A 12,017-nucleotide genomic window follows, 5' to 3' on the forward strand; every position below is an offset into this window, starting at 1 on the left:
GTAAGCTGGCCATACACATGAGATAAGTCATGTGAACCTGCTGAGTTTGATGGAATCGGCGGATGATCTAATAGGAATGGGGGCCTCCCGATGGCATATGTCAGGGAAAAGAGGGATTGGGCATGTTGGATTTCAACATGCCCGATCCTTTGTTTTCACAGAGATAAGCCAGAGGTGTCTGGTATTGGCTTACTCCCCTCTTCCCAATAAAATAAACATTAACCCCCAGCAGGGCCGAGTGTGTGTGTTTGGGCGGAGTCTGAAAAAATAGCTGTCGGCTAAACAACCGTTTACCCCATGTGTATTGTGAGCTTCGCAAAGACCATGTGCAAGGACCAAATTCAGAGTCTGGTCACACTTCCCACTTTTAAACCAGGTGTGAGATGTGGGTGGCTTTGTCTCTTCAGAAGATGTTACAAAGGATTTTCTCACTTGGATGTTTAATTTTCTTATTTTCTGCTCCAGGATCATTTTTGCAAGCAATGTAATTTGAGTCCAGATGCTTTCTCCAATTAAGCAGAGATGTTATATTTACATAACCAGGTTTGCTCTCTGAGGAATAAGCTGCTGTGCAATTGTTTTTTTCCAGCAAAGTTCAAAGACCGCGAAACATCCTCAGGACAGAGCCGCAGAAATCGTGAAGAAATCCGTAGAGGATAAAGTCCTGATTTATGAAGCACAAATTGCAGATGACAAGATTAAGCAGGTAACAAAAATGAGATGTGATCAGATCAGACAGTGAAGACTTATGCAGTTACATGAATGTTTGCTTTTGATTTTTACCTTCTAGTTCAATAAAAATAAGATTCGGTTCAAGAAATACAACCTATTTAATGGTGTGCAGGAACCGTTCCCCCTGGAAACTATCTAGCGAGGCTTCCTCTGTAGACTGGGTTAGTACACGGGGCATAAAGCTCTGGTTATAATAGGAGTGGAAATGTCGTACAGAAATATTCACCTCATTATTCCTTTTGAAATATCAACTAGAAAATATAGAACCCTAATATTATATTATGGGGGAATAAAAAGCACACACCCTCCGCCCACACACCTACATTTTCAGTTTCATTGCACATATGCAGGAAAATACCCTAGAACCCCAGAAGGGGCAGCTAATGGAGGAGATGTAATATACCTGTAGGAAACTTGCTTAATGATGCAGCAGTTCCTATCGCTTGTAGAATTGGGTGCCAATTCCTAAATAGATGATAGTCAAGTAGAAGTAGTGGAACCTCCACTAATGACATTCCTAGGACTGGGTTGACTAATAAGTAAGGAAAGGATAATCGCTGTATATTATGCTTTTGTTTTTTCACTTTCTTTCTATTTCAGGACTTCTGCTTGCTGTCAGTTAGCGGATCTGTCATCAGACAATGCTGCCCTAGATGAGACAGGTCGGTTCCCGTATTAGCCAAAAAGACACAAAAAATATATTTGGCCATTTGGCTTACAGGAGCGATTAAAGAATACACCGGACTCATAGTCCAGTGGGGCAGATTTACTAATATAGTGTTAGATTTAGACATCTTAGAATTAGACTAGATGCGCCAAATTTATCACAGTGGCTCATGCTGGATGATAAATTTGGCTATAGACTCTTCTGTCTAACTTTTTATGCTATCTAAGTTGGCTTACTTTAAGCTAAATTTTTTGCACAATTTGGCACATTTTAAACCACGCTCTATTTTCAGCTAAGCCACGCCAGTGAGACGCAAAAATGGTCTAAAACACGTTATAAATGTGGCGCGTGTAATGTGCGCCAGAAATCTGTCTCCATTTGATAAATACAATAAATCTACCCCAGTGTATTGATGAGGAGAGCGCTCTCCCTGCCTCTGCCAGTCCTCTCCGTGGTGATTGACGGTGGGCTGATGTGTATCTGGATTTACAGCAGCCCGTCAGTCACTCGAGAAAAGCAGGGCGAGCACTCGCCTCATGAATACACTGGTCTTATGATAAATCCGGTGTATTCTTTGATCGCTTCTCTTAGCCGAACAACATAATGTTTTTTTTTGTGCCTTTTTGGCTACGAGGAGAACGGACCTGTCCCTGTAATATACTGCCCTTACCTAGAACCGCATATTCAACTGACGGATCTGCTTTAAATTCAGGGGCTGAAATCCTGTCAAATCCTTCCCACAGCTGTACATTTGCTACAGGGTATCAGTCTTTGCAGTAATCTGTGAGCCTATACTCCGAAACCGTACCTGTCCTGGACTCCAGGCTGATAGCTCCTATCTACACTGAAACATTGTATCCAGCATTTAGGACTGTAGAGAGACTTGTGCTGCTGCATTTAGCTCACAGAGGATTGCCTAGACATTATTTCAAATCCTCAGCTGTGAACTAGGTATATTTAATCAAATATTCTTAACCCATTATCGACTGCCCACCGTCTTTTGACAGTAGGTGGTGCAGGACCTTGATCTACAGCGACAGTGTAGAAAAGGCCTATGAGCGCTCCATTCTCTAAGCAGAAGCTGTAACTAACAGATCCGCCTTCTGAATACAGCTGTAATCGAAGAAAACTCAGAACCCAGCTGCCCTTTGATTGCCGCGGTCCATGACTGTGACGTGATCAAAGGGGACTCCCCTTTTCGTTGGTGTCACCGGAAACCCAGAGACCTGATCGGTCCCTGGGGGAGCCCTCTCCAGTCAGTCCCTGTGTGGTGAATTTATATAATAATACTCCTTGATCTCAATAGAGTGTATAAAACATTCATCAAAATTAATCAAGTAATTGTAAAGAATATAACCAACTAGTTTCATAATTAATTAGTTATGATAATATTAATAAAAATTATACTAAACAGCTGATATTAGGGACTCGCCACATATGACACGTCCATGACTGCCGACGCATGCGCGGATGCAATCCACCTGCGCAAAGGCAGTATACCAATGTACGGTACATGTATGGAGACAAATGAAATAATGAAAAAAGGGGAAAAGACACTACAAAAAATCCAAATGCCTTATATATGGTCTTTATTCTTGATCAAAGGGTTCTTAACTTGGTTGTCTACATAACATTAAAGATTTGAGATATGTGCCACACATCTTAAACGGAAAGGACTAACTATAAGTTTGTACACGGAACCACTATGACCAAATATGTGTCTACGAATAATATTGGAAACAATTCAGTGTGTATAAACCTATATATACTAGTCCTTCTCAATGAAGCTAATTTATTTCAGTAATTCTATTCAAAAAGTGAAACTCCTATATATATATATATATATATATATATATATATAGATTCATTACACACAGAGTGATCTATTTCCAGCATTTTTTTTTTCTTTTAATGTTGATGATTATGGTAACAGTCAATGAAAACCCCAAATTTAGTCTATCAGAAAATTTTCATATTGGGTAAAAGTTGAAGATTGTAGACTCATGGGGTCACACTAATCAGATAATCAACACAAAACACCTGCAAAGTTTTCCTAAACCTTTGAAAAGACTGGTCTGTTGCTTCAGTGGTAAAGTCCCGTTTTCAGATGAAAGTAAATTTTGCATTTCATTTGGAAATCTCGGTCTCAGAGTCTGGAGGAAGAGTGGAGAGGCGTCAATCCAAGTGTCTTGCGGTCCAGTGTGAAGTTTCCACAGTCGGTGATGGTTTGGGGGGCCGTGTCATCTGCTGGTGTTGGTCCACTGTGTTATATCAAGTCCAGAGTCAGCGCAGCGTCTACCAGGACATTTTCGAGCACTTCATGCTCCCCTCTGCTGACAAGCTTTATGGAGATGCTGATTTCATTTTCCAGCAGGACTTGGCACCTGCCCACACTGCCAAAAGTACCAATACCTGGTGTAATAACCACAGTATCACTGCGCTTGACTGGACAACAAACTCGCCTGACCAAAACCCCATAGAGAATCTATGGGGTATTGTCAAGAGGAAGATGAGACACCAGACCCAACAATGCAGACGAGCTGAAGGCCGATATCAAAGCAACCTGGGCTTCCATAACACCTCAGCAGTGCCACAGGCTGATCACCTCCATGCCACGCCGCATTGATAACACCTCAGCAGTGCCACAAGCTGATCACCTCCATGCCACGCCGCATTGATGCAGTAATTCATGTAAAAGGAGCCCCGAACAAGTATTGAGTGCATATACTGGATACTTTTCAGTAGGCTAACATTTCGGTAATAAAAATCATTTTTGAAATTGGGCTTATATAATATTCTAATTTTCTGAGAGACTTAAGTTTTGGGTCTTCATTAACTGTTCCCATAATCATCAACATTAAAATAATAAAAAATGCTGGAAATAGATCACTCTGTGTGTAATGAATCTACAGGTGGGCTAACACTTTTTGATCAAAATGTGCACTAAGAACCTCCCTATTTGTAGGTAGATTGAGCTTTAGTGCATATCTATTTATATTTAGTGGGTTAGGTGGCATTAGTGTTGCAGGGTGCTGTCGCCATTTTTTTATATCTGCTATATATATATATATATATATATATATATATATATATATATATATATATATATATATATAATCCAAGAATCAGGCAGCATTCCAGAGATGTAGCAAAAATAGAAAAATGTGCTTTATTCCATCAGTCAAAACAGCAACGTCTCAGCTCTACCATAGAGCCTTTCTATTTTTCCTTTTTCTATTTTTGCTACATCGCTGGAGTGCTGCCTGATTCTTGGAATATACATTTTGGGTGACTTTGGTCGTGGCCCTGGCGGGCTTGCACCCTCATCTTTATGAACTGACTGTGCGGTTAACATTTTTTTGTTTCTCTATATATATATACACACACATACACCGTGCCCACCTAAAGTTCCGGAACACCCTCATAACTTTTGAACGGCGCGAGGTAGTGGGTTGAAATTTGGTGGGATTTAATGGGGTCATAAAATCTACCAGTTAACGCCAAAAAAAAACACCCCCTTGGGGGTGGGGGCAACAAAATCTTAAATGCCACGGGGGTTCGAGTGGGGGTTCATTTGAAAGCTCTTTTCAATACAAAATCGATGCTGCAAATGATTTTGAGATAGGATTTTTTTTCGCTGAGATATTTAACGTTAAAGTGATCATTTTCATTTGGGAAGGAGTAGGATCCAGCGCTCAATCAGTTTTTTAAAATGGATTTTCTTTTCCAAGTTTAATGGCAAGATGCTAAAAGGAAGTCCAGTTGTGGAAAGTCCTGGGTTAGTAAGGAGTAAGGTGATATCCTCGGGCCTACGCGTTTCGGACGACTGCCGGTGTTAGCATTACCCAAAATGTACCGCGCGGGTAAAATCCCAAATGTGTGTGGGTGCGTGTGCGCTTGGGAATGTCACATCAAGGGGACTTTAAATGATGTATTATTACAATCGGCCTCGGCGATACAAAATGGACCATGTCTAGGATTGTAACATGATTTCATGTGTACACATTTCGGTAGTCGCTTGTTGTGCTCCACTCGAGACAGATGTATGAGGATTATCATGTACAGTGAGCAGAACATCTAAAGCTTTTTCATCATTACTCGCATGTTTGGGTCTTCCAGATCTTGATGCGTCTTTAATTGAACCGGTTATTTCAAAACGATGAACAGTTCTTTTAACAGTTTACAATGAAATTGGATCACGGATAGGATAAGTGGCATTGATTAAAGCCGCTACTTCTCGATAGGATCTTATTTTTTCTTCGCCATACCCTCTCATCATCAATAAAGTGCATTTTGTGATATGACAATAGAAATATACAGAAATTAAAATGACACTCACGATCTGTGGGTATGTGGACCCACTAGGCCGCACCGCCGTAGCAGGGAGGCAGCTGGCCAAACAGGGAACCCCAGCAATAAAAAGTCCCGTGACGGATGACACAGGTGCAGTAGAAACGTCTCCAACTAGTAGGCACAGGAACAAGAGCACAGCACGGAATACAGGAACAGGTAACAGGGCAAGGGTAAAAACTGGAACGGGAAACACTAAGGGACCATTTGCAAGACAGACTTTGGATATGCTAACAACACTCGGGCAAGGATCAGACGGGCTGGGGCCCTCTTATAGTCCAGGAAATCATGTGTGTTGATGATGATTATTTTCTTCATGTGCGCGCGCTGGCCCTTTAAGAGCGGGCACGTGCGTGTGCGCTCACCCTACGGGACACAGCGGACCGGAGCGGAAGTGAGCGCTGGCGTCTCCTGGGTAGGAGATGGGAACCAGCGCTCACAGATCCATGACTGCGGGCGTCAGGAGGTGAGTAAACCCGACAGCCCGCGGCCATGGACGCTACAATGACTCTCCGAATTAGCGCTCTCTGAAATTCAAAAGCGACTACCGAAATGTGTACACATGAAATCCTGTTACAATCGTAGACCAGGTCCATTTTGTATCGCCGAGGCCGATTGTAATAATACGTAATTTAAAGTCACCTTGATGTGAAATTCCCAAGCTCACACACACACACGCACACGCGCCCACACACATTTAGGATTTTACCCGTGCGGTACATTTCGGGTAATGCTAACACTGGCAGGAGCCGATAATGACGATAATAACTTTAAAGTTAAATATCTCAGCGAAAAAAATCCTATCTCATAATCGACTTCGGCACTGTTTTCGTATTGAGCCCCCACTCGACCCCCGTGCAATTTAAGTTTTTTCTAAGCCCCCACCGCCCCCAAGGGGTTGGGGCTGGTTTTTTTTGGGCGTTGACTGGTAGATTTTATGACCCCATTAAATCCCACCAAATTTCAACCCACTACCTCGAGCCGTTCAAAAGTACACAAGTTAATTACATATATTTTTTAAAAACATATATTGCCTACTAAATTACCTTCCTAATACCCTATACAAGGATACGCTGAAAAAAATAAACCAGAGGACTCGGGGGGGGGGGCAAGCCAAATGATTACAGTATGTCAAACTACCTAACTTAAAGTCTACGTTTAGACGCTGCGGTCTCAATGTGCCTAACCAGCAAATCGATTCAAGCTCCTTTCGCTTTAAACGAGCCACTCTGTCACACCCGCCCTACTCAAAATAGGTACATGGTCAATTATGCAAAATACAGACTTCAGAAAAATGTTTTGACACTGGTAAATCCAGACGTTTCTGTCTGATGGTGTACCTTTGGTTGTTGATACGAGTCCTGACATCCAAAGTGGTCTCTCCCACGTACCAACAACCACAGGGACACTGCAATAAGTATTTAACAAACGATGAGCTGCAAGTCAGGTAGTGACATATATCAAATTTCCTATTAGTAAGGGGATGTAAAAAAATATCACCTTATGAGATTACAATTGATGCAGTTTAAACAAGGAAAACAACCTTTCTTGATCGGGCTCTAACGGGACTGGGAATCCTTTTTTAAGAATTTTTGATCATCCCTAACTAATTTGTCCCGTAAATTTTTAACACGTCTATACAAAATAAGTGGTAAAACCTGAAGTTATGGTACATTTTTAAGGCAATTGCCAAAAATGGGCCAATGTTTGCGTACAATCGTGGAAAACAAATTTCTATGTTCTGTATAGGAAGTTATAAATGGTGTTCTTTTAGAATCCATTGAGGATTTTGTTGTACTTAATAGAGACTATTGGTCCAATGTACGTACCCATTTCTGGTATCTAAAGGTTAGCCCAAGGGGATAACCTCTGTCTAGGAATCGTCGACCCATAGAGTCTAATCGATTACTGATGACCCCTTCATCGTCCACTATCCTCCTTACACGTAACATTTAGCTGCCAGGTAGAGATCTGATCATCCTCCATGGATGACCACTATTGAATTTCAACAAGTTGTTATGGTCAGTTGTTTTGAAGAAAGGTCAGTGTGAAATTTACCCTGCCCCAGCCGTACAGTTGTATCAAGAAATTGTACCTGTTGTACAGACTAAGTTCGGGTGAACTTCACATAGATTTCAATCTGTTCAAGATGCAATGAAACTGGTGGGCTACATAGATGTGGTTTCTTCTAACATGTCCATGTATAAATTGGTGTAGAAGTGGCGCAACATTTGAGCCCATCGTGGCGCCTCGTAATTGGATGAAGTAATTGTAATTCTGAAGCGAAAATAATTACGTGTCAATATCAATATAATATCCAGCAAGTTATGTATAAACGTCTGGCATTCTAATGAGAATGTGGGTTTTTCTAAAACTCTCTTCACAGCAGCAAGGCCTTGTGTATGTACAAGCTTTACACAAAATGCCTTTGCGCTTGCGCGGGTGGATTGCTTCTGTGCATGCATTGGTTGTCATGGACGCCTCACTATCTAGTTGTGTTTACTCCAAGAGACTATTGGTGGAAATCCCAGAGTTGGTCATGCGCAGTAATGTAATGTATCCGCAGTGACTCATGCTGATTGACGCTCATAACCACTTATCATCTGACTGCTTCGGCAGTCATGAGCAATGCACACAGCAGAACGCTGTGCGAGACAGCATGGGAGTTTGCATAAGTGGCTGTTGTTTCATATGTGGTGAGTCCCTAGTATCAGCTGTTTAGTATTATTTTTATTAATATTATCATGACTAATTATGAAACTAATTGGTTTTACATTATGAATTTTGATGAATTTATTATGCACTCTATTGGGATTAATTCACACACTGTCAGCACATTATATATTTGTATATTTTGTTACTTACATCCTAAATATGTTTATTATACTAATTAAACGGGTACCTTTATAAGCCCGCCCAAAATCACTGTTTGTATTGCTTAAGAAAGGCTCCATTGAGAGAGCTGAAACGTTGCATGGTGAATAAAGTTCACATTTTCACTGAACCTACTGGAGTGCTGCCATTTTTTGCTTTTTATATACCATTTGAAAACTGGATTGGTATTTTTTATATATATATATATATATATATATATATATATATATATACACCGTGTTCCAAATTATTATGCACATTGGATTTAAGTGTCATAAACATTTAATTATTAGTTTTTCAATTAAACTCATGGATGGTATTGTGTCTTAGGGCTCTTTGGATCATTGTAATTAATCTCAGACACCTGTGATAATTAGTTTGCCAGGTGTGTCCAATCAAAGGAAAACTACTTAAGAAGGACGTTCCACATTATTAAGCAGGCCACAGGCTGCAATATGGGAAAGAAAAAGGATCTCTCTGCTGCCGAAATGCGTGAAATAGTGCAATACCTTGGACAAGGTATGAAAACATTGGATATTTCAAGAAAACTTAAGCGTGATCATCGTACTATGAAAAGATTTGTGGCTGATTCAGAGCACAGACGGGTACGTTCAGATAAAGGCATAATGAGGAAGGTTTCTGCCAGACAAATTAATAGGATTAGGAGAGCAGCTGCTAAAATGCCATTGCAAAGCAGCAAACAGGTATTTGAAACCGCTGGTGCCTCTGGAGTCCCGCGAACCTCAAGGTGTAGGATCCTCCAGAGGTTTGCAAGTGTGCATAAAGCTGTTATTCGGCCACCCCTAAACAATGCTCACAAGCAGAAACGGTTGCAGTGGGCTCAGAAATACATAAAGAATAATTTTCAAACCGTGTTGTTTACTGATGAGTGCCGTGCAACCCTGCATGGTCCAGATGGATGGAGTAGTGGATGGTTGGTGAATGGCCACCATGTCCCAACAAGGCTGCGACGTCAGCAAGGAGGTGGCGGAGTCATGTTTTGGGCTGAAATCATGGGGAGAGAGCTGGTAGGCCCCTTTAGGGTCCCTGACGGTGTGAAAATGACCTCTGCAAAGTAGGTAGAGTTTATGACTGACCACTTTCTTCCGTGGTACAAAAAGAAGAACCGTGCCTTCCGTAGCAAAAATTATCTTCATTCATGACAATGCACCATCTCATGCTGCAAAGAATACCTTTTTGTCATTGGCTGCTATGGGCCTAAAAGGAGAGAAACTCATGGTGTGGCCCCCATGTTTCCCTGACCTCAACCCTATTGAGAACCTTTGGAGCATCCTCAAGCAAAATATCTATGAGGGTGGGAGGCAGTTCACATCAAAACAGAAGCTCTGGGAGGTTATTCTGACATCCTGCAAAGATATTCAAGCAGAAACTGTCCAAATACTCACAAATTCAATGGATGCAAGAATTGTGAAGGTGATATCAAAGAAGGGGTCCTATGTTAACATGTAAGTTGGCCTGCTATGGTTTTTTTTTATTGAAAGAGCTTTTGATTTCTGTAAATATGACCTCCTGATGCTGCAAATTCAACAAATTACCATTTTAGTTCTCTTTACAACCTTTAAAATGTTTTGATCTCTGTTGTGCATAATAATTTGAAACAGTGCATTTTGAGGTTTTTACTGCTAAAAAAAAATCTGTTATCATTAGGAGATTTGTTCAATAAAATTTGTGTTATACTCCAAAGGCTGATGGCTTGAAGATTATACTGACTGTCATTTGCATCGACTATTTAAGAAAATCAGCGAAAAATAACATTTGCATAATAATTTGGAATGCGGTGTATGTATATGTATGTATATATATATAATATATATATATATATATATATATATAATATATATTATATATATATATATATATATATATATATATAAAAAATACAAGTGATTAGTCTGCTCATAATAAAAATTAAATAACATGGAATTAATTAAACTAATCTAGAAAATGAAAGCCTCATAAGTCTCGTGAAAGAAACAAACAAAGTAAAACTAGTTGTGATAGTCAAAGCTTTTGCAAACATATTATCGTTCAAAGAAATGCATATCAGAAATGGAAAATCTGACCTGGACACGTGCATCAATGACCCTTGGTCATGAAAGTGTTCAAGCCCCTGGTCATTAAAGAGTAATTTCAGTTTTGTGATCTTTATTGGCACTTTGGAGGTTATACAGATTGACCTATAACTGCATTGGGGTATGAAAGCTGATCAGAAGTGGAACACAAGGGACAGAGTTGTTCTATACAATTTTCTTTTTCCAGACCAGAAATCAATGTCTTCATTGTGCCGTTATCAGAAGATCCCATTGATGACGCGTTACATAACAATAACAAGTCTTGTTCCACATATCCTGTAGTAGCGGCTGTTTTTGTGAGCCTCATCTGACCTGCTTACCTCTGTGTTTACCTGCTAATGCTTCTTTGCTTTCCTTGGCCTACTGAGGAGTCTCCTGGGTGATTTTTACTACCAGCAACTCCTCCAATAAGTTGCGGTTTTGTTGCTTTTACATTTCTGTTTTTCGTCTAAATAATGTATGTTCAGTTCTCCCTGGGCTATTAGGTAGCCAGCAGTTCAGAGAGTAGATCTATGTACTTCATAACATTTCACTCTTATTGTAGGGAAATCTACTGGTAAGGCTATGGACTGAGTTTTGGACTATGAGTATTTGTATCACTGTACATGGAGGATACGGGTTAAGTGCCTGTATTTGCTCCATTCGGGATTTCTTCTATTTTTGCATATTTGTCACGTTTAATTGTTTCGGATCTTCAAAACTCAATATGAGACCAAATAATTTTTTTAAATGATTATTTAATTTACTGTAGTTAAAAATGATCCAGCACCAATTCGCCCTCCTGGAAAGTCATTGCTCCGCTAAAATTTAACACCCGGATATGCCACCTTGAACTGTAAAAACGGCAACAAAATGCTTCTGATTACTGTTAAGGAATTTTGGCCCATTTCTCTTTGCAGCGTTTTAATTCAGCCAGTGCCGCATCATTGTTGGTGGAGGCCTCTGGAAAAAATTATAAATTGGAGCTCCCTCCATATTTGCTTCAGGTCAAAATAATGGTCGTGGCCCCAGGTCAATTGTTTCTTTTTTTTTTCCTTTGCTATAATATGTTCCTGAAATTAGCCACATTGGAGGGCTTTCGAGTAAGAGCTCCTTGTTACAGCATCTCAATAGGTATAAAATGGGTATTGCAGGACTTTTATATTGATTACCTTTCATTAGGTTTGGTCATCAATATCAGATCAATGGGGGTCCGACTCCCGGCACCCCCGCCGATCTTCTGACTGAAGGGCTTTAGTTGCCGTGGCCTTTTCCCAGTTTACAGGCACAGCACCTTTCACTTCAAGGGAATGGGACTGAGC

General features: G+C 40.4%; 1 protein-coding gene across 1 annotated transcript in view; it reads left to right on the top strand.

Moving 5' to 3' along the window:
* The window catches only part of EVC2 (EvC ciliary complex subunit 2), a 156,944-nt gene that overhangs the window by 111,424 nt on the left and 33,503 nt on the right, over nt 1-12,017 (top strand). Inside the window, exon 16 of the mRNA XM_075849035.1 lies at nt 590-706. Within this exon, the coding sequence (XP_075705150.1) occupies nt 590-706 (117 nt within the window). The remainder of the gene's footprint in view (nt 1-589; nt 707-12,017) is intronic.

Source organism: Rhinoderma darwinii, chromosome 1 (genome assembly GCF_050947455.1).
Source record: "Rhinoderma darwinii isolate aRhiDar2 chromosome 1, aRhiDar2.hap1, whole genome shotgun sequence".
NCBI classification, from domain to species: Eukaryota; Metazoa; Chordata; class Amphibia; order Anura; family Rhinodermatidae; genus Rhinoderma; species Rhinoderma darwinii.